The sequence below is a fragment of the Melanotaenia boesemani genome, chromosome 11 (genome assembly GCF_017639745.1).
Source record: "Melanotaenia boesemani isolate fMelBoe1 chromosome 11, fMelBoe1.pri, whole genome shotgun sequence".
NCBI classification, from domain to species: Eukaryota; Metazoa; Chordata; class Actinopteri; order Atheriniformes; family Melanotaeniidae; genus Melanotaenia; species Melanotaenia boesemani.
The window spans coordinates 4,656,551-4,679,811 of record NC_055692.1 but is presented as its reverse complement, the minus strand read 5'-3'; the positions used below and the strand labels follow the sequence as shown (position 1 = coordinate 4,679,811).

The 23,261-nt window shown below is 43.8% G+C and overlaps 1 protein-coding gene across 2 annotated transcripts in view; it reads left to right on the top strand.

Moving 5' to 3' along the window:
* The window catches only part of rasgef1ba (RasGEF domain family, member 1Ba), a 35,162-nt gene that overhangs the window by 6,680 nt on the left and 5,221 nt on the right, over window positions 1–23,261 (top strand). Inside the window, exons 1-10 of one of the 2 annotated variants that reach the window (XM_041998341.1) lie at window positions 3,991–4,335; window positions 9,749–9,931; window positions 10,228–10,350; window positions 10,462–10,599; window positions 16,338–16,553; window positions 17,162–17,236; window positions 18,113–18,208; window positions 18,428–18,530; window positions 19,821–19,900; window positions 20,994–21,089. In XM_041998341.1, the coding sequence (XP_041854275.1) occupies window positions 9,755–9,931; window positions 10,228–10,350; window positions 10,462–10,599; window positions 16,338–16,553; window positions 17,162–17,236; window positions 18,113–18,208; window positions 18,428–18,530; window positions 19,821–19,900; window positions 20,994–21,089 (1,104 nt within the window). In that variant the 5' untranslated portion in view covers window positions 3,991–4,335; window positions 9,749–9,754. Of the gene's footprint in view, window positions 1–3,990; window positions 4,336–9,748; window positions 9,932–10,227; window positions 10,351–10,461; window positions 10,600–16,337; window positions 16,554–17,161; window positions 17,237–18,112; window positions 18,209–18,427; window positions 18,531–19,820; window positions 19,901–20,993; window positions 21,090–23,261 lie in introns of those variants that run through there. The other variant, XM_041998342.1, reaches the window with a different exon arrangement.

Genomic DNA, 23,261 nt, shown 5'->3' with positions numbered 1-23,261 from the left:
GAGCTGAAATGGAGACTCACTAGACCAGCAATGTTTCTCCATCTTCTATTGTCCAGTGATTCCTGTTTTTAGCTGACCGGAGACAACCGGTGTGGTCTTCTGCTGCTGTAGCCCATCTGCTTCAAGGCTGGATGTGTTGTGTGTTTAGGGATGATATTCTGCAGACCTTGGTTGGAACCAGTGCTGATTCCCGTTGCCTTTATAATCTCCAATCAGTCTGGCCATTCTCCTCTGACTCCTCAAACAATCATGCCACATTCAAAGTCACTTAAATCCCCTTTCTGCCTCATTCTGATGCTCAGTTTGAACTTCAGCAAATAGTCTTCACCATGAGTAAATAAAGTAAAGGTTTGCTGCCTTGTGATTGGCTGATCAGACATTTGTGTTAAGCAGTTGAACAGTACCTAATAAAGTGGCCGATGGGAGAATTTCTCCATTGAGAGTTCTTTTAATTTCTTGAGTCATACAGGATTGTATTGAAAACTTCGTACCATAACCATGTGCATCCTTTGCATGTGATGGGGATCCTGCACTGTTTTCCGTTTACAGGAATCCTGTTGGTTGAGCCTTCAGGCTCTTGTTGCCCCCACATGATTGTTAATGAATAGACAAACTTTTACTCACCCATTCAGCACTGGGCGGCCTGAAGGGGTGCGACCAACGTGAAATGTAGAAGCCCTGCTTCTTTCAGGTTTTCACATGCAGAAACAAAGCTGTTGGGATGATATCTTTAAATAAAAAAACAAAGGAGAAAGATAAGGTTGCTGAAATGTTAGGTTTTAAGAAAAACGCCCCTGTGAGAAGCAAATGCACCCAAAATGCTTTACATGTTATTTCCTATTAAAACTGCTTCATATGAGACACTTGTTTGTGGAATCTGCAGAAGTCTGTTGTCCAACATGGTGACTGCAAAGCTCGTCTTTGTGCAGTGGCATCAAGGGTTAAGCCAGATTAGTGCATATACAGTAATCTGGTCCAATCCCAGATTACATAATACCTATGGATGGTGATGAGGTTTAGGATTATTTGCTGTTAATTTATGATGGCTTATTACTCTGCAAGGAGTTCTGGAGAGACTCAGCCAAGCACAAATATTTCTCCAACTAAGCAGCATCCAGTTTTTTTTGGTTACGGTTTTTCTTTTATTCTAGTTTAGCTGCAGCGTATTTAATTTATTTACAAATATTCAAACCCATTAAAAGCTGCAAATTAATGTCTGAACTAATTAAATGAACACGTTTCCTTACAAAAAGCTAGAAATTCTACATTGGCTCCCTGTCACCAGGCACATCGAGCACGGTGACATTGCCAAGATGAGTTTGCCAGAAAACGCCACATCAGAAGGTTTAATACAGTTGTCATCTATCAGTTGTTTTGCATTTATCTGTACACTTTCTTTCCTTTTAGAAATCCAGAGCATCAGCCCTGAATTTCATTCACTGTCAGCCAATGTTTTGTTTTTTTTTTCTTCAAAAGGCAGCTTCATTTTTAGCATCGCATCTTGCTTTTGTGTTCTGTGAAACCACCAGAAAGCTCTCAGGACAGAGAAAGAGGCTGGAAAGTTTCATTTATAGTTCAGATTATTCATTATTTTTTATATATGCTGAGTTCCATTTGCCTCGGAATACAGAGTTGGGAATGACGTTCCACCCGAGCTGAGACAGTGTTCCACTCCAAAGTCAAAACGCAAAGAATTTGCTCGCTGACCAAACGTTTATTAACAATACAAGTTGATAATACATCACAGTAAGTTTAGTGCATACGAACATAGCGCTTTATTTACTGATAGAGCTTGAACAGAAGTACATGAACCAATTTAATGACACACAAACTACCAGAAATGCTAATAAACCAGATATAAATACAACCGTCGGCATTTGGGTTCTTCCTACTTTCTGAATCTGGATTCTGGCTTTGTGTTATATTATCGTAAGACACCTGAAAAGAAAAAAAAAAGATCAGCATAAATGCTGCTTGGAAATGACTGGCAGCCATTTCAGCCAAAATGAGTTCCTTCGGAGCCTGAGATCTTTGTTCCCAGTAAGAACCAGAAGCCAGTCTGATCAGAACGGGAGTCATGATGACACGTTCTAAATAACCAGTTACCACATCGAGACTGGTTTTGTGAGTCTCAGATAGAAATGGTTTACTAACGAGAACCAAACCAATGACTGAAACAAGGAAACGGTCTAAAATGAAGGAATTAGGGGAGGAGGAGGAGGAAGGGGAGGAGGGTGGTGGTGTTGTGAGTCTTGGGTCAAATGATGATTTATTGCTGTGTGGTGTGAAATACTGGCAGAAAACAAGCGTGGGTACGACTGTTGTTGTCTTATAAGCTGTCTGAAAGCAGCACAGCCTGACAGCAGATATTACCAGGAGATTTGGCCCAGACAATCTGGTTCCCTCGTGATGAACTCTGCTGACTTTGTTGACCTGCTGGCTTCATCCCAGAAACCCCTGACTGAATTATAATAACTCCAATCCTTCCTTTTGATCCTCTATGAACATTATATATGCAAAACATGGCTGTCTGTAGCTCAGTTTTCAAAGGAAGTACGACAACTCATATAGTTTGTTTTATAAACTCTATATATGCTCACCGGCCACTTTATCAGGTCCACCTGTTCAATTACTTGTTTACACAAATATCTAATCAGCCAATCACATGTCAGCAACTCAACACATCTAGTCATTTCTACATGGTGAAGACGACTTGCTGAGGTTCAGACTGAGCATCAGAATGAGGAAGAAAAGAGGATTTAAGTGACTTTGAACGTGGCATGGTTGTTGGTCTGAGTGTTTACTGGGATTTTCACTCAAAACCATCTCTAGAGTTTACAGAGAATGTTCTGAAGAAGAGAAAATATCCAGTGAGCAGCAGTTGTCTGGACCAGAATGTCTTGTTGACGTCAGAGGTCAGAGGAGAATGGACAGACTGGTTGGAGATGATAGAAAGATAACAGGAAGTAAAATCAGCACTGGTTCCAACCAAGATCTGCAGACCAGCATCTCTGAACACACAACACGTCCAACCTTGAAGCAGATGAACTCAGATGCTAGGTGCTTTGGTGGAAACATCATGAAAACATGGATCCATCCTGTCTTGGTATGAGGGATATTTTCTTGACCCAATTTGGTCCTTTTAGTACCAACATAACCTGGTTTAACCAGCACAGCCTACCTGAGTGTTGTTGCTGACCATGTCCATCCCTTTATGACCACAGTGGAGCATCTTCTGATGCTACTTCCAGCAGGATAATGCACCATGTCACAAAGCTCAGATCATCTCCACCTGCTTTCTAGAACATGACGATGAGTTCACTGGACTCCCAACGGCCTCCACAGTCACCAGATCTCAGTCCAGTAGAGCAGCTTTGGGATGTGGTGGAACGGGAGATTCTCATCATGGATGCAGCAACTGTGTGATGCTGTCATGTCAATATGGAACAAAACCTCTGAGGAACGTTTCCAGCACCTTGTTGGGTCTATGCCACCAAGAATTAAGGCAGTTCTGAGGGAAAAGGGGGTCGAACCCGGTACTGGCAAGGTGGGCCTGATGAAGTGTTTGGTGAGTGAACGGACATAAAGACATAGAACTGAAATAAGAAAACAGACCCTCCTGAATAGAGATGAGGAGCACTTCATATCGTCAAGACATGAATCATTAGACTGTATTTTAAAAAACTTCAGGCACGATTTCATTAAGATAACAACCCTTATTGTTAATTCTCTGAAGTTAACAAATGGGATGTTGTTGGACTTTCCTTGTAAAATTCCTGTAAATAAACAGAATTGAAACTTAAGGAGGTGGAAAAGAAAGATGCATGTGGGTGGGTGAGAGCACTGCAGAGGGAGAAAGGGGAAGATGAAATTGAAAGAGCAGTGGAGGGAGGTGTGTGAGTGTGTGTCGGTGGAAGAGATCTCTGCTCTGATTGGCTGCTGCTTCCCCCTCACTGTAAAGTCTGGAGGCTGATCGCAGCTCTCGGAGCTCAGATACAAAAGAAGACGGCGGCGGAGTAACAACACTATCGGAGCTCTCGCTCATCCACGCGGCTACACTTCTCCATACAAGCGCACTCCTGTTGCTGAAGTAAAACCTGGAATGCACATTTTATTCCGGTTTTTTTCCCCCCACTTTTCTGTTTCAAGCCTTCTTTTTCTTGTTTACGCTTTGTGAGTGAATGATGCTGCGGTGAGTGGCCGGAGCAGGGAGGGACAGCTGGCTTCACCGCCTCGGTTTATTCACATGTAAAAAGGAGAAAGTTTGGCAGTTATAAGGCTCGTTTTAGGAGAAAGGATACAGGAGAATTCACGCCTGGGTTCCTACTTGTTAAGGTAAGCAATGGGAATGATTTTATGCTGGTTTTTTCCTAATTTTGGAGCGCGTCCAAAATGCGCGCAGGTGCTGGAAAGAGCGCACTCCATGTTCAACCCAAATACTCAGGAGATGGCTTTACTTTAACTTACCTTCTGGTTTCTGGTTGTTTTCTAAGGTTATTGTCAATTTTAAGACTTTTTAAAGCGCTTTTGATGTAGCTTACTGTTGTATGAACGCGGGTTGTGCGTTTTTATTGACTCGAGTCAAAACACGCACGAGCCTTTCATACTCAGATCACTAAGTAGCTGTTTATTTTTTATTATTTGCCTCTAAATATTTAGCAGAATTTCTTTTAATCGGTGTCGGGGCGCACTATTTTTAACCCCTCTCCCTTCTGGCTAAGAGGATTCCCCCCTCCTTTCTCTCCTCCTCTGCAAGACAAGAGGGATCAGGGAAGTTAATCCCGTATTTCTCTTCAATACCTCTGGCTTGTTCTTGGCTTTCTGTCCCCAGTTCTGCATTACAAGCTTGCATTCGGTTTTCCTTAATGTGCCGACAGGTTAAATCCAGTTAATGGTTAATTTGGCAGGACTCTAACGGATGAAAATCTGAAGGGGATAGTCTCGTCTGGAGACACCCGAATGAACCATTGTTGCTTTTTGTTGGCTCTAATTTTTGATGCAACAGGAGCCTGGTATCAGTGAGGATATTCCTGGCCTGCATTACTGCTGGGTCATTGCTTCACTGATGAACTCTGGCATCGCTAAGTTTGATGAGATATTGCCAAACGTTCCATCTAACAGCCATTTTTAAAACAGATCAATATGACTTTTACACATTGGGATATTGAGCACTTTTTGGACTAAATGTGACTGACAGTCGACTGCTTTGTATCCCAATGTTGACTTTTCTTTTGGAAATTTGTGTTCCAAGAAAAAAACACAATCTTTTTTATTTTTATTTTTTTTTAATTGAAACTGGAGCAGTAAAAAGTTCAGCGTCATCCTCTTCAACCTCAAACCTGCCCAACATTTTGCTTGTTGACTCTGTTTACTTTAAGATTTGTGGTATTAAAATCTGATAAAAAATGGTGTGTTTGGCTGTGCATGCAGCATCTCTGTGCAGGAGGAGAGATTTATGCTGCTGTCAGGTGACAGAATGTTATATAGAACCTGCAACAGCTGCAAGTGTTTTCCCCTCCCCAGTCAAAACACAATTGTTTTTTGTGGCAGTCATGGCTGGTGTAAATGTGCTAGGGGAGAGGTGAAAGAACAATCAGTGACTGCACTTAATAAACCCGTGTGTTGCTGTGGGATGGGTGGGTGGTGTCGCCTCTGCAGTGTTGCTTAGCCTTAAAGTACTTCTGAGCACAGCTCAGCTTCATACATCACTCCCAAAGTGGAATTTTTATTTAGCCCTTGTCCACTGTGGCCTCTTCACCCTCCCATGCTGCTTCTTTGCTATCTCTCACCCTCATTTCCTCAGTCCACGGATGGGTGAGATTCCACATGCCTTTCAGTGTTTACGCAGTGGAGGGGGCAGTTGATTTATGGGTGATCCCTCTAAGTGTCCGCCTGCCTGTAACAGATTCCCCTGCTGTCATGCTGCTGGATCTAGATGTGTTTTAGTAGGAGAACACATTTCTTGTTCCTCTGTATTTGTCAGTGGTTGTAAGAAACATCCAGTTCTTCACAAGGAAAAATCCCAGGAAAATCATGGAAGTGTCTGAACGGCGAGCTTTGCCTTGTGGAACAGGAGAATGATTTCCTCTGTGGTTTTCTTTACGACCCCTGAACTGCTGATGGGTGCTCATCATGAGCGCTCGTTAACAGGCCGGGTGGGGGGGTGCTGTTGGCTCTTTGATGGCTCGTGTTTTGACCAAGTGAAAGATCAGACTCCCATCAATGCCCCACCCATACATTTAGAGACCAAAACTACCTGTAAGCTCGAAATATGCAGTTTTTGCTCCTAACAGTTGATTGGAGAAGTCCAGACCAGATTTCGTTTACACTTGTGGCCGATGGTTGCCCCCTTCTATTTTATTCTATTCTACAATAGTTTAGCAGTTGCTTTTCTCCAAAGCGCCTTACATCTGAAGGTGGTTAGGCAGTGGTGTTAAGGGCCTAAGGACCCAACTGGAAGGTGTTAATATTTGTCCCCTGTGGGACGAATGTTTTTGGTAATGCAATCTTCTTGTTTTTGGTAATGCAATCTGTGGCATCTTGTTTGTTTACTTTCTGCTGCCATCTAGCCAGCAGCCGCACACTAAACCAACAGCTACACACTAAGTTTGTTTTTGTCAGGCCCGTAGACCCAACATGTGGTGCCACCCCCCCCCCCCCCCCCCCCCTCCCCCCTCCACTGCTGCTACTGCACACGACACCTGGAAGCCAAATGGTAAATCACTGTGGCTCAGTTGTCGCTGCTAGTAAGCATCCTGAGCTTTGTTTTGAGGGGGATTACGGCGACGGCTGCAGCTGGTGCGCTCGCTAGCTGAGAGGAACAGACATCCCTGGCTTCAGTGGGGATTTTTCCTGTTTTGGCCACAGCATGTTGATGAGAATAAAGTAGTCATGTCAGGATGATGTTGCAGTTTTTACTCTTGGGTAGTTAAGAAAAAAGTACAAATGGTCACTTCAGATTGAAACAGCTCCAGATATCCTCCTTTATTTTTGTCTGTCTGTCCTACCCACAACCCTGAATAAATAGAAAAGCACACATGAGATCAGGGAGTTGTTTGTTTGGATCCCAGCTGGGAAAAGTGAAAGAGTCTTGTTCTCGTCACTTGATCACCTGCTGCTGCTGCTGCGTTCTTTATATTAACCCCAGTGTCGTGTCTGTGATTGTGCTGCAGATGCTGCTCATTAAATGTGCCCCTGGCTACGTTAAAAACAGACAAGTTGATCCAAAACAGGGTAACAGTGTAAACAAAGATCCCAAAACTGTTGATACTTTGTCAGAGTGTCCGTCGTCTCTTCCCTCCATCAGCCTTTCTGAGGGGAAGCCACATGGTGCAGCAGATGCTGGGGCCACTGTGCTCTGACTCCACACACTCACCATTCTCATGGAAATGGCCACGACTGGCTGAATAATAGCGATGGTGTTTGTGTGTGTGCACACGTGCATTTATGGAGCGACTTGTGTGTGAATGAGGAAGGCTTCATGGAGGCCTTATGTGAACTTCTGCGTGTTCATGAATAAATGAGCAATGGTTTGGCATCAGTCAAGCTGTTCAACCCAGGAAAAAAACAAACAGATCCAAGTTATGTCCTCAGTTCTGCTCCACCATCATCAGATGTTTACCACCCACGACTTTCCTTTTTCTTTTTTCATGAGCTTTTGCTGCATCACAGGACAATGGAAGTCTGAATATATTGGAGCTGTTGGTGCTGCTGTGTGGGCAGGTGTAGTTTATTCCTCCCGGCATCTCTGAATCTATCCCTGGCAGCCCTGCAGTGCGTCAGCCGTAAAGGCTTTCACACTTGGCAGGCAGCCACAGGGCAGCATATTCTCAAGAAGGTGTGTGTGTGTGAGTGTATGGGGAGGGGATTGTTGGACCTTGTGCCGATCCCCCACTGAAGTCAAAGGCCCTTTGTGTTTCCCCAGCCTTAAGTCAGCCTGGCATGGGATAGAGCTGCAGGTTTAAAGGGTAGGGGGCTGGTGGACTGATGGAGTCAGGTGACCAGTTTAAGTTCTTTTTCCTAACAGGGTAAAAGTTTGTCATTGCAGGGTTGGGAATCTGATAATAACAAACTCCTTTTGAGATGAGAGGTTGAGTTCACAGGCAGGAAAATGCACCTTTGGGTCATTGATCTGTGCTGCCATTCTTCTTCAATCATGGATAAGACTGAGCAGACTGAGCAGCAAGTGATTGCTTCAAGGCTCCACTGTAGAGTCAGACTTCCAGCACAGACTTCGTTAGTTTAAGAAATACACGTTTTTTTTGTTTAGATTTAACTCTGTAAAACCTGACTTTGGAAACCAAGAGCAGCTAAGGCCATAATAATGTTTTTAAAACCATTTAAACAGTTAATCTGGAGAAAACAATCCTGGTTGGTGTTTGCTGGTCTCGGTGTACGTGATATTTAAACAAAATCTTACCATTTTTTATGGAGAATAATTTACGCAACCATCACGGGCAACTTTTTTAAAATTGACTTTTAGCTGCAGAACAGCAACAGTCCACTAGGGGGCAGAAGACGGGCCATTGTAAACAGCAGGATTTTAAATGTTTTGATGTTAATGGTGCATTTGGAGTTATCATTTCTCTGATGTCGGAACTTTTTCTTTTTTTGTTTTGTTTGCAATTTTTAAACATGTTGCTTCATACATGGTGATATTTATGGGCAAGACCCTCTGTCTTGTAAAATCTCAACACTGCTTCGGTTTCTCTGTAACAGGTAATTCAAGCATTTCTGGTGGACTTGTCATTTATATTTATTGCACTTTTTTTCTTTTAGATATTTACCAAATGTGGCTCTAATGTCCATCGTTAACAAGCGCCTGTTTTCTCCACCCACGTTCAGTGCCACTGCTTCCACGAATCTTCGACGTATTTTGTTATTTCCTGCCAACGCCGTGGCTGCCTGGAACGTGTGGATCACACATGCTCTCCCACTGGTTGTGTTGTACCCCACCTCATGATTTGTTCTGCGTCCTTGGCACATCACACACACTCCTCCTCGCTCTGAGTCACACACGCACATGACTGTGGAGGAAGCGCACAGAGCGTGATCATACTGTATGATTTCAGGGTGAACCAGCAGTCATGACATCCTTCAGGGCTGCAGTTTGGGCCAGAATCTGTCACACGCTCTTACACGTTTTTTTAGTGTACTTTCAGTTTCATGCGCGTAGGCATGCCAACAGATTCGTTGTTTATACAGAGCGCCATTTAATACCAGCTATCTGTGAGTCACAAGACCTGAGTGAATCACTTGGCTTATTGATTTATAACAAGTGTTAAGTGTGAAAGTTTAAACTCTGTTTGGCCTTAAGACAAGTTTTCTTTAATAGCTGAAGGATGTATTGTGATGTTTACTGGGCTGGAAGTAATGCACATTATCAGCCTACACAGTTGTGGTTTTGGAGTCGAAGGGAAAGCAGCTGGACCGCTGGGGTTAACATTCAATTTACTGTGAAATTGTTTCGACTACATTTGTTTTCTTGTGATCCACTTGGTGTAGGACCTCACAGATATGATTTTTATTTCTGTTCCTTAGTTCATTGGTCAGTATGTTGATCCAAATAAACAAAAACCAGAAACCCTAAATGTCCAAAGGAAGGAAAGGGTGTTGACTTTGTGCAAACCTTTCCCAAACTTTTTTCCAGGCTGTGTTTATGTGTGGGAGTTATTTTGGATTTGCTTGGCCATCCTGCATCATCGTCTGTGGTTGGATTTCTAACTGCTCGCCCTCTTCCTTTTTACAGGACAACATGCCACAGACACCACCATTCACGGGGCAGCTGAACACCGGTGGCTACAACAATAACTTGTACCAGAACAAGGAGGAAGGATTCCCCGGACTTTATTATCATGACAACAACCTGGTGTCCGGGTCCCTAGAGGCCCTCATTCACCACCTGGTACCAACTGTAGACTACTATCCAGATGTGAGTGTCACGTTTTTTTTTACATTTCACTTCATTTTGTAAATCCGTTTTTCTTCAACGTTAGGACCTTTCTGTCTCTCTTTGGTCTGTTGCAGTGAGACAGTTTGCTTTCATTTTCTGCCTTTGTTTTCTTTTTTTCCTCATGCACCTTGTTTCCTTTCCATGAATCTGCGACTAACATTTAAAATCTCTCTACTTGCTCTTTACTGTCATTTTTTAGGCATTTCTAATTCTGTTTAATTAAAAATGGATTTATTAATTTAAAATCATGACTAGCCTTTTTTTTCTCTCCACAGAGAACATACATCTTCACCTTCCTGCTTAATTCTCGCCTCTTCATCCACCCGTACGAACTTATGTCCAAAGTATGTCACCTGTGCATGGAACAACAGCGACTTGGTGATCCACAAGCGGACAAGGTATGCCGGATTTTGGACTTAAATGCTTGCCTTACATTTAGTAATCATAAGTTATCCTCATACCATTTTTCTCTTCATGCCATTGTTATTGTATTATTTCTGCATTTTCAGCTGAGAGTCAGAAAGATTACTCCCAAGATCCTCCAGCTGCTAACAGAGTGGACAGAAACCTTCCCATATGACTTCAGGGATGAGAGGATGATGCGCAACCTGAAGGAGCTGACCCACCGGCTTGCCAGTGGTGATGAGGTCAGTCTGTGCACTTTCTCTTTTTGCTTTTTCTTCATGTGATTCACCATAGTGTAAAACAAAGAGGTTTAGCTAAACAGCAGCGAAAGGCCTGCTGATTGGGTGATAATGTGTTTAGGTGCTAACACCAACAGTGCTGTGTCTTTGTGCAGACTGCATGTACAGAAAAGCTACAGGCAGATTTTTGCAGATGGCAGCAGTGGGAGGTGGTGGGGGGGTATCTGTGGCAACAAAGCAGTTTTTGAGGCTGGCTGGGTTGAGAGAAAAGCTCTATTGTTTGCAGGCTAGGTGGGTTTTTGTCATCCCTGGAGCACTCCTTCATAGGGCAGCATTTTGACTGTTCCACTGCAGAAGAGCTGACTGTCAGTGGCTTAGTGCACGGCTAGTCTGCTGCACTGTTTGGATAGATGTTCGTCTGATGGAGTCAAGCTGTTTTTGTCCTGTTCCCTCTGTTATCTTTGAACATGCTGACCCTCTACTTTTAGTTATTTGCATGCAGTAAAAATGTTTCAACTGGCAGTGACTCATGCTGTTTATCGTTTGAAAGGAAATGCTAGCTTTAGCAGAAGTTAGCAACAAAACACCTTCTGCGAAGTGAAATTAATTATTCGTGTGCACTTAAGGGGCATTTTGGATTAAGATGAAGAGTACTGATCCTCTGTACAGGCTCTGGGGAAAGGGACAAAACTGTATGAGTACATTCTTTCAAACTGCAGTGCTAATGCTAATTTGACTTTTTGGCCCAAAGGACTTTTTGTTCCCTTTGTTAAAGTTAGCAAAAAATAAAAAAAAATCAACTTTGAAATGAAATGAATGTTGTCCGCACTTTAGGGGCATTTTGGGAGTGAAATGAAAGTGGTACCTATCCCCTGTACTGGCTCTTAGGAAGAGAAAAAAGGTGTCAGACTACATTTTTTCAACCTGTAGCACTAAAAGCTAATTCTAATGCTAATTTGAATTAGCTTTTTAAACCAGAGGTTGCATTTCTCCCTCTGTTCCCTCTGATTTGAGTAAATTTAGAAATCAATGGTAAAGGTTCATTAAGTTCATTATTTCATTGCTTTGCTTGTCCATGTTAATTGTGTGTATTTTTAGGTGTGTGTTTGTGTTGGGGGGGTTGCTGTGAGTTGATAACGCAGTGGAGACTTGTTAGGTTCAGGCACTGACAGAAGAGACAAACACCCGTCTCCTGATAGAAGCTTTCACCACTTATGACAAGAAAAACAAAGCCGCTGCTTCTTTTCTTTTTTTCCCCCCAACACGTTTCTCTTGACTTGTCAACATGGTACAAGCATAAGCATTGATCCTGATTTAATCTAGAAATCAATACATTCTCACCTGGCACAGCCTCTGGCAGTAAAGGCCGTCTAACTGAAAGGCATGTACACACTCGTTCTCTGTTATGATGGCCGTGCAACCGTTCTCTGATTTCACAGTAGACTGACTGCGGCTGGCATCAACAGCTTCCTTGTAAAGATGATTCTTGCCTCGATAAAAGTGAAAGCCATTTAACATGAGATTGCAAGGTAGTTTCCCACAAGGTGATTTAATGCTCGGAAACTTAAGACATCGAAGAGGTGTTTTCAGGTAATAGTGCAGCCTTGCCTGACTAGCCTGAACAAGATGAAGAACAAATGCAATGGCCCTTATTTTTATATAAATTTGGTTACATATAACTCCACGTTTTGTAATTTGTTGTAAATCATTGCATTACTGGATGTTTCTTAACATCTGAAGCACCAAAAACAACCCTTGTTTTGAATGGATGCAGGTCATAGGCACTGAATCTATGCAGTGTGCTAAAAGTGCAGCATCATTTGAATACCCTGCAGCTCAACTGCAGCATTTATACAAGCACAAGGCTTACTATTTGCTCAGCGTGACCCATCTTTTCAAGTGAATTGTTTTCAGAGAAGCTTTGGTGCCACGAGTTTTAAAAAAAAACAGCTTCAAGTAAAAGTTTTAAGTTGTGACTCTTGTTTGTTAACGTATTTGTTGCTGAAGACCTGTGATAACAATGGAAACATAGTTCCTCAACCAGGGTACCACAAATGCCACGGGACATTTCTTAGAAATCTAAGAAATAAAGTGACCTTTTCACTAGTTTCTCACAGATTCTCCAAATCCCTTTGTGTAAATAAAGCTGAAAATGTCGCGCCACAAGCAGGTCTGGTGATCTGAGTTAGGGTGCATTCATACCAGCCTTTTGGATTCGAATCCTAGTCCATTTGCTCGGAAAGTCCACTTCGTTTGGGGTATTGTGAAAGTGCAAACGAATTCTGATTCAAATCAAAGAAGCGGACTCGATCCACCTACAAAGGCAGCTCTCGGCCCATTTCAAGTGGGCAAATACAGGACGTGAACTACAAAACAAAGTGCATTGTGGGTTCAGCGCATGGCATCATTGGTGAACACACATGGTATCAATCTGGACGGGAGAAATGACTCATGGTCAGACGTGGAAGAACTCTGTAAAAGTTCTGATAGAAACCTGATCAAGCCAAGACCGCTAGGATCTGATGCAGCTCCATGTTTAGCGTTTATGTTCTAGGAACCAAAGTTCTGCATTAACCAACAGATGAACTGGTTTTTATTCGTTGTGTCTCATCTTCTCTTTCAGTAATTCTGGTGGGGAGTGGAACACATTATTTAAAAGGTTCGATTTGTTTAAGTAGTGCAGCAAGAACACAGAACTGAACCGAGTCCTCTGTCGGACAGAGTCCCGTGGACTATCCTGGTGTGAATGCACCCTTAGATGCTGATTCTTCATGACCTCGGCCACAGCTCTCTGTAAAAAAGAGCAGAGTCCAGAATAGATGTTCTGAACATCTGTTCAAAGTTGCATCCAAACCACTCAAAACATTCCAGGACCTTGATCTCCGTAGTGAGACTATCATTATGGATGTGGTTGGATATATAGGGAAGCAGCAGCTGTGAAGTAAACTAGCACTGTCCTCTCAAACCGACCTCTTTTAGTGGAGGCTGAAATGTTGGCTTAAAGGTGCAGTTTGGATGATCCAATAATTATATTTTGCTGAGTTATAAAGCAGTTTTACCCCAGTAATTCTCATTGGAAGGTGTCCAATAGTGATGCGCGGGTCGGGTTTTTTTCCGACCCGCGGGTCCCGCTCTTTTAAAAAAATTGGACCACACCAACCCGCCCCGCACCTCCGCTTCTATTTTTTTAACCCGACCCGACCCGCCCCGCCCCATTAAAACACATCTTATGATATTGACGAATGCTTTTATTTAGTCTGAGAAAGGTGCATATGGTCTCCTAAATTGGCACTGGAAACTGGCAACACAAAATGTATTTTCATTTGAACGTTAAGCCTATAAACATAAATAGGCAAATAAAGTGTTTTAAAGCGTTTAAGTGTTATAAAGCACATAGACAATGCTGCTGTTGTTGTCTGCACTGATTACCTCGTTGAACCTGTCCCAAACCTGTGATTTAGCCATTTGACCCTCTTTCTTCTTTTTAAGGACGTAAACTACCGAACGAATGTTATTCAACACTTCTTCCATCTTTTGCTGCTTGTCTGCTTGGCGCTTTCTGCACGTAGTCTGCGTAGCCTACTACGCGCCTACGTGGACATTACGTTATAAAACGTGACCTGTGTTTAAATAACTGATAAATATTTTGTCTTACATATTATAGTAACAAAATGTAGACACTGATTAAGGTCTTTATTTTCAGTTTGACAAAAAATAAAATTAATAGATAGAACTAGATATTTCAGAATAGTAAACCACACCAACCCGCCCCGCAGTGAAGCGAAAATTCTTTGACCCGCCCCAACCCGACCCGCGGGTAACCCGCGGGACCCGCGGGTTAGGAGGCGGCCCGCGCATCACTAGTGTCCAACATGAAATTAGGGCTGAACATCCTAAGTTATTTCATGATATTATATCTGTTTAATGAATAACAAATTTGGCCATGATGTGATTCAGTCCTATGAAAATAAACTACAAAAAGTAGCTTAAATACTTTGTCTTTTAATTCTTTCTGTAATAGTTCATGTAGCTCAACCTGCTTCTATCATGCCTGCCATGTGGATACTTCTGCTTATTTAGGAATACTCCAAGTTAAAATGACTATACAGTTGGATTTCAGGTCACAGATTAATACAAAAGGCTCATGGAAGACTGTTGGGAGATCTCTGTGTCGTGATTTGGCACCATGAGCATGTTTGTAGAAACTATCTTACCCAGTGCACCTTTTGCTATCTGTTCATTAGTGCTGCGCGGCTAAACAGCTAAAAACAGGCTGCCGTTTGCTTGGGTCAGGTGGCGCTCCACAGGAAGTGGCACTTCTCAGCCAAGAATAACAGGAGCTCCACTGATATGATGGTGAAACGCAGCCGTGCACTCAGTAGTGATGACTTGTGCTGAGCAGTCGTCTGCCACCTTAGGATCGCAGCCAGAGTTGATAGTGGTGGGAACAGCATGCCCCTCCCTGGATCCCTCATTTGCAACACCGGTAGTTGTGATGGGCAAATGTGACGGCACGCATGCTGTTGTCTCCAAGATCTGCAGCTATATTTATCCGACCCCGGCATGTCCACTGTTTGTAGTAGAGACAGAAGCTGCAGCAGATGGCTGACTTTGAAGTGGCAACTGGAGTGATTTGCACTGGTGGCGTGCCTCACTTTCATCCAACTGTGCAGGAAGCACGGTCAAGTATTGGCTGGTAGTTTTATTTTTACAGTGTTTGCATTGATTTTGCATTGACTGAGGGTAACATTTGGAGCGTGCACCCAGTGAATGTTTTGTCATGATGTTTGATTTAATCCAGTGGTTCAAAAAAGTCACACATCCTGATGTTGTGAAATTGCAAGCAGTTACTTTTTGATAATCCATTGGAGCCAGTTCCCACAGCAAAAATAATTTAAAAAAGAATCTGTTGTTTCAGTCCCTGCTTCTCTTTTTAAAGGAGCTTTTAGTAGAGTGATGGGATGACTGAACTGAGGAACAGGGATCATTGTTGGGTAGAATCTCATTTGTTCCTTATTTTCCTTCTGGCAAAAACTTCAACTTCCTCAAACCCACAACTGATTGATGTTAAAATGTGTCATCGCACCTTTTAACAGCCTCATCTCCAAACAGACATTAGTCCCGCCCCATTAAGGGACTTTCAGAAAGCTCCCACCCTGCAAAAGTCTGCCTGAGTGCTGCACAGATTCTGTGGCTTATTCTGGCGTCCAGCCTTCACCTCCATTATAACACCAGTTTGCTCCTTCCCACCCAGTTTCACTGAGTCCTGTTTGTAGAACCCAGATTCTGGAGGCTGAGCTGCAGATAGAAAGCTAAAAATAAGCCTCATTGCCCAGGGACTGTGCATGTCAGCCTTCTCCACATGTACAAAATCAAACCCACATGTACTTTTTCCTTTATAGACCATCTTATGCAACTTCTGGGCCAAAGTGTGTCAGTCAGGGAACAATTATCTAACTGTGTTCAGAACAAGGCGACCCTCCGACCCTCCCCCGGGGCCACATAGCCAAGCGTCCCCCTGCTTTGCACCTCTTGAGCCTGAGAGATGCTGTGAATGTGCATGGCGAGAGGAGGCTTGTGTAACGTTGTGCGTGTTCAACCAAAAGGAAGATTTTCTTAAAACGGAATACTGAAGGCGTTACGTGGCCGGGGTCATTCTGTGGTTTGGGTTGGGAGCTGGCATCAGTTTGCAGAATTGTTAAGGTTGAGTTCTTTCTTCTCTCCACCCCTCTGTGTATCAGGTGTACAGGAAAGCAGTCGGTCAGATGAACCAGGGGCTGATCAGGAGGTTGACGGTTCTCAGTCAGTACGAGGAGGCGCTGGTGAAGATCAACACCACAGCAGCAGAGCGGCTCACGGCTCTGAAGGCGAAACCCCAAGCGGCGATTCAGAGAGAGATGCTGTCCATTTGCAACGACCCATTCACTGTCGCCCAGCAGCTCACGCACATAGAGCTGGTAAGAGGACCCTTTTCTTGTTAATACACCTTCCTTCTTTGTTGAGGACACTTGCCACCAAACTGAGCCAGACATGGCCCTCCAGACTAGTTTTCATCTCTCATGCTGTAAAAATCGTTTGAACTCATTGCATCACATAAAACATGTGTTTTTACTTGTCAGTTCACATTAAGACGAATAAGTTCCCCCTTTAGGGAACCATCAGAAACCCTGCCAATGACTCACTCGCATTGACACATAATCCAAAGAGAGTAGGAGTAGATCGATGCCAGAGGGAGGCCCACGTGGAAGAGAGGGAGACCTGACAAGTATGATGGATTAGAAATCAGTGTGTTGGTGGAGGAGAACTAAACACCACAGCTCCTCTTTACGTCTGACCTACCGCTGCATCGATTTTAAACACAGTGGTGTGAGCGCATCTGCATGTACATTACATGTCAGCTCACAAATCAAGCTGTGAAAACAGGCTTAAACAAGAAAGGAAGAAAATATTTAACAAATGGCTGGAACTGCAAGTGCAAAGATAATATGTGAAATTTTAATTAAAAAACAAAACAGAAGACAAAAATGAATTCATTTTGGATTTTTTTTCTTTTTTTGCCTTTCAGGAGAGACTGAGTTACATCGGACCTGAAGAATTTGTTCAGGCCTTCGTCCAGAAAGACCCTCTGGACAATGATAAGGTAGCGTCTGCATGCTTTTCTAAGAATGCATTTGTAGATAAGAAAGTGTATACAGGGGTTGTGCAATCTTTTTTCTGGCTGTACCCCGGTGTGCAGACTCAATTTGTCCTGTCTGGTGCGGGTTTGGAGGGACAGACGGCCTAACTTCCCCTCCAGACGCGTGTTGGGTTTACACAACACACTTAACTGGCCGCTGTGCAGGTCAGAGAGAGGGCAGGTGATTTCCAGACTGCAGCACCGCAAATATCCACTCGTCTCACACATGCAACCAATCAGACACACCTCACTGACAATTTCCCCAAATCATCCCAGTGTCTGGATTAGATGGGCATGTGCTCGCCTCATCTCCTAGCAACCACTGCTGCTGCTGCTGAAGGCTTGTATGGGGAAGGGGGTGTGTGTGTTTTGGGCAGCGGGTTTTCATGCCTAGCATTTGGCTGCTAGGCAACCAACCCTTTTTTGGAAGCGAGGTGATGAGGTTTAAGGCTTCTTTTGTGTCTCAGGCAAGTTTGCCTCATACCCCCCACATGAGGCACTTGAAAACACTGGAATGACTTAGTGTGTGTGTCCAGTGGCGGGGAAACACGACATGGGGCCGAGTGGCGTAAGGCCAAAGGAATGTGTGGAATTAGATCAAGAGGAATCCCCACAAAGAACCAGCATACATAATGTGAACAACATCAGCCACTATTGTGCTGCAGAGGAAAGCTGAGGTGGATTGTTTGTCCACTTAACCACAAGCTTGTTTTATATGCTTGCTGATGCATTGACTGACAGGGGTGGAAAAAAAGCAAATATCAGCTTAATTTTTCCATTAAAGCAAAATGTTTTGCTTTGCAGTCAACTTCAGTGCTAATTGAAGGTCTGTTGTTGCAGAGCTGCTTCAGTGATCACAAGAAGGCCAGCAACCTGGAAGCTTATGTTGACTGGTTCAACAGACTCAGCTATCTGGTGGCTACAGAGATCTGCTTGGTGAGTCACGAACAGGAAGTTATTTTTCTTAAGGGGAAATAAAATAATTAAAATAAATGTGTCGGTTCTTTATTTCAAATGAAACTTTATTCTGTGAAATGTTCCAGAAATCATACATAATATATAAAACATAATAATCAAAAGCCAAGTGTTTGCGGATCAGTGAAATCAGTTAAATATAAGTCAGTCCTCGGGCCTAATGCACTCTTTTGTCGACAGCCTGTGAAGAAGAAGCACCGAGCTCGAGTCGTCGAATTCTTCATCGACGTGGCGCGTGAATGCTTCAACATCGGCAACTTTAACTCCCTCATGGCCATCATATGTGAGTTCCTGTTCCTCCCTTCTGGGACTGCTTGATTTATGCCTTTTTTTTGGTTGTCTGGAAAGATCCCGTCCAGGAATTTGCTGTTATCATTTTATGGTAAATTGTTGAAACATAGCCCAAAATTTTTTTGGAGGCAGTGTATTTCACAACAACAGAGCATGAATCCAGTTAGACGATGGTCAGATGGGCATCTAACAGCCCCCACAGGGATCCCAGAGGCTGTCTTGTCTGTATTGGTGGCTGTATCTGGTCACTCTCACAGGCCTGGGGGCTGGTTGAGTCCGAGATCTTTGTGTCCAGAGCAGGGGGGGGGGGGGGGGGGGGGGATCTCGGAACAAACCAATCCAAGCAGATGGTCAGCACTGACCAGAGAGAGTGAGTGCACAATGGAGGAGGGGGGAGAGGGAAGGATGGGGTGGAGGAGAGAGAGGAGAGTATTGGAGTGCCAGCTGTCCTCTGCCTTGTTTCCCCAGAGAGCGGGAGAGTGCCACGGGCAAATCTGTCTACACCAGCCTCTTCTCCAGGGAACTGCTGGGTCACACAGTGTGTTAGTGATGCACTTAAAAGGTTTCCTCCCCCTAAAAGCAAATCTTCTTATTTACTTTACAGTATGAAGCTGTGAAGATTTTTTAAAAAATGTGATATAAACCTAATAAAGCCTAACTGCAGCTCTTCTTGAGGCGATATTATCAGTGTAAATGGGGGGAGGGAGGCTTGGCTACTACTACCACAGTTAACACCTGTTCTTACGCACACTGATACGCTTTGTTTTTAGATGGAGTTTCCTATGCAAGGCACGTACGTGCACTCACCGCCACATGCCACCGTGGTCACGCTTTCATTCAGTTTGGCTCCTCAGCACTTAAATGTCACATAAAACCTGAAGCGTCTCCTGGGAGCTGAAGAGAGTTCAGGAAGAGACTGTTCAGCTCTGAATCTGGGTTTTTTTTAATCCCCCGGGTTGTTTATGTGTTGTTGTTCTGCTCGGATGGTGACCCCTCGATGCCTAAACCTGCACACACACACACACACACAGAGGGATTAACATATGGGAAGCGCTGGGAGGGGAAACGAGGCATGCGTTAACACCATTGTTCCTCAGTTCTTGTGCCTCGCTGCAGCAGAGGAAACAGCATAAAGGAAGAAAAGGGGAAATGGAGGGGTGGTGTTCATAGATGGCTGTGAGGGGGATGTGTGTGTCCGTCTGGGCCATGTGTTAATGCGATCATGTTTGGGTGTTTGCTTAGATGTGTGATACCTTTCTCATTGTCTTTTCTCGCCTTGCAGCTGGGATGAACCTGAGCCCGGTGTCCCGGCTGAAAAAGACCTGGAGTAAAGTCAAAACAGCCAAGTTTGACATCTTAGAGGTGAGATTTACTGTCTCGTACAGCATGTGAAGTTATTGTCTAATGCTCCAAAGAACTCCAGTCTTGCACCGATTTATCCCACAGCCACGTTTCCATTCTCTGAGGTTGTAGGAGGTGTGTGGAGGAGCTTCTCTGGTCAGAGGGTTAAGTGTGTGATTAAGACAAATGAACGTGGCTACGGTGAAAACTGAGTGGGAGAACAAAATAAACATCTACACTCAAAACATTTTGTACTACACAGAGCAGAATTTTCACATTTGAATGGAAACTTTGAATTATTTACCTTACTTTATTATAAGTGTGTCTGTTTTCACTTTAAAATATGGTTTTACTTCAAAAAGAAAAGAAAGAATAAGAAGCTTTAAGGGCAAAGTTAAATTGAAGATTGTTTTGCAATTTTTGCCAAAGGTTTGGGTCTAAATCTCAGAGAAAAACAACTTAGACGTATTGAACTGATGAGTCTATGGCAACGCACATTACACGACCCTCCCGTCCTCCACATGGTGTCGGAGAAATCTGCAGCGAGAACTGAGCCCAGGAGGCCGTCAGTGGCCCTTTGAAATCTGAGATCAGATGCGTCACAGTGGGAATTGGTGGGACCTGAAAGGTTTTCAAAGAGTTCTTTATGCTTCTCTCATGTCTCTCTGGAGATCATCACCGTCTTTCTGCTAAAAGTTTCCTTATAGCCGACAGTTCAGATCCCACAAGCCTCGCTGAGGTAAATCCTGAACCTTGAGTCAGATTGTGCTGCAGAGACAACAAGTTGATTTCCACGGAGACTGTGTGTAGTTCACCTGGTTGAGCAGCCGCCTCATGTACAGAGGCTGCAGTTGACCCAGGCTCGATTCCTGGCCTGCTGCAGGTCCTTCCCTGCTGTCTCTGACCTGCCTTTCTTGTCCAGCTTCTTGCCCCCCCTCAAAAAAAGAGTTTAATCCTGCAACACACAACTAATGAGGCAGATCAACATAACCTGAACACCAACAACAGGAACTTTAGGAGTTTTACTGATCCACCACATCCATTCACCCTTTCCAAGGGTTGACCAGAGATTAGACGGTGCCCAAACTGAAACCGTTTCCCTCTGTCTTCATAGCACCAGATGGATCCTTCCAGCAACTTCTACAACTACAGAACCGCGCTGAGAGGAGCCACGCAGAGATCGATCACAGCCAACAGCAGCAGGGAGAAGGTGAGGCAATAATGTCCCCTGATGCTTTAGCTAAAACATTTTGTAGAATTGTATTGAGGCTCACCCAGCAGCTGGTAAACAAAGTCCTGTTTATCTCAGTTTACATTTCACACACAAGACTCAGACTGAGCAACATATGCTGAATAATCTGGAGTTTGTGTCTAGTTAAAACAGCCTGCCTGAGCACCAGACCCCTGAACAAAGCGCTGTGGTGACGTGTGTTGCAGCAGAAACCCTTTAAGCTGATTAAACTTATGTAAAAAGTTGAGATTGTTATCTTGCTGCCTTTATCTCCATGTCCTGATACATCATACTTAAAAGAAATGCTTGATGTGGAGGCAAAGAGGAGGAAAAACAAAGCCAAGCTCGTTGTGCCTTGTTATCGTCTGCACACTGCGTTCCCATCGTGTTTACGCCATCCGCAGCCTGTGCAGAGGACTCGGACATGAGGCCGAGGTTGCATAACAGAGCAGCTCAGAGTGGACATAGGGGCTAAGATATGTGTGTCAAGAAGCAGGGAGGGTCTCAGTTTCCTCCTCATCAAACATGCTTGGAGGAAAAAAGAAAACATGGCGGCCTGCCAGATCACATAGTGTTCTGTGCTACGTCTAGAGCTGAATGCGATGCGCCCCGGAGCTCATAGTCAGCCTCCACTCACGTCAGCCTCCACTCACGTCACCACATGTTGACTAAATAGGGTTTTTTTTTTATAGAGATCGAGTGTTCTGTCAATATCTGTTTGGCTCCCTGAGCTTCGTCAAGGATGCTTTTTTTTTTTTTTTGGGAGCCAAGATATGCAAACACTCCAGTACAAGAGGTCGAGGTCACGAAATGGAAAGTTCCCAAGAAGTCTGGTATGTTCTGTTTGTGACCTCTTCTTTTAGGGAAGGGTGGGGGTTTGTTTATGACCTCCTCCAGGCACCCACAGAATCAACAAAGCCAACATTTAGGCTTCATTTTAACCCAGTTGAGCTGCAGGTTGGAGCTTCACTGCGAGGACAGAAAGTTAAACCCATCCAGAAGTTTCTGTGATGATTCTCCTGCTTGAAACATTTTAAATCAAACGCCAAACATCTGATCTGAAACAGACTTGGTGGATCTGATGTTTGGTTGTGTAGCAACAGTTGTCTCAAAGGAATGTGGAGTTTATTCCAGTTATTGTCTTGTTAAATCACTGCTTCTGCTTCTAACTCTCAGGCCTTGTAAAAGATAGATTATTGAAGCTAAATATTAGTCTAATGGCTTTTTTAAAAGAACTTACAAAAGGCAGTTTGCACTTTAAGATCAGGAATAAAAATTGATTTCTAAAAGCTCTGGCTGCAGATGATTGTTTGTACCATTATTTATCTTTGGTCTCTTTGTTTTTATGGGTTAATAATTTAATTAAAGTGGGTACAGAAAAATACTCAGAGTTAAAAGTACAAAAGAAAAGAATTAAGTGTGTGGATTTAATGGGCTTCAACCCCCACAACCAAGCCCCTCCTCTGGCTCCAGACCCTCGACACACCTCGCATCCAGCTGTGAAAACAACTTCCTTTCTTCTCCTGCTGTGCATTTCATTCCCTTTCAGCAGAACATCCATGTACGGACGCGTGTGCATGCGTGACAGCGGTCCTCAGAGCGTGCAACCAAGCGGACCCTTGTAAACAGCATCCTACCCCTGCAGACCCTCCTTACCGTACATTATGTTCAGACTCCATCGAGGCCTAGCTAAATCAGCTGCACCCAAACTGTTGAAAGAAGGAGATGAATTCACTTTGCAGAAAAACAAAGAGGCACGTTCTGAACTTTGGAGAAGTGATGCATGAAGATAAATGACTTTTTGACTGAGCGCTCGGTCCGCTGCTTCTCCCTTCGCCGTCTCTCTAAAAAGCATCGGCCTCATGAATGTTTGATGGCCGGGGACGTGTTGGGACAGTCGGGAAAAAAGGTGACAGACTGAATCTTTTTTAGGTCACTGTGCCATTTCGCTGCAGCAGCCCTCAGTACAAAGGCTGTTTTTCAGCCATGGTAACAGCAGCTGACAAATTAAACCAGTCATCTGATGGCTGCTGGAGAAACCTTCTGTTATTTTAATGGATTCTGGTGGTTTCTCCTTCCCAGGAATGGCTTCGGTGACCTATATTGTTGGAGCATGTAGTAATGAATAATTAAAGGGGAATTCTTCTTTAT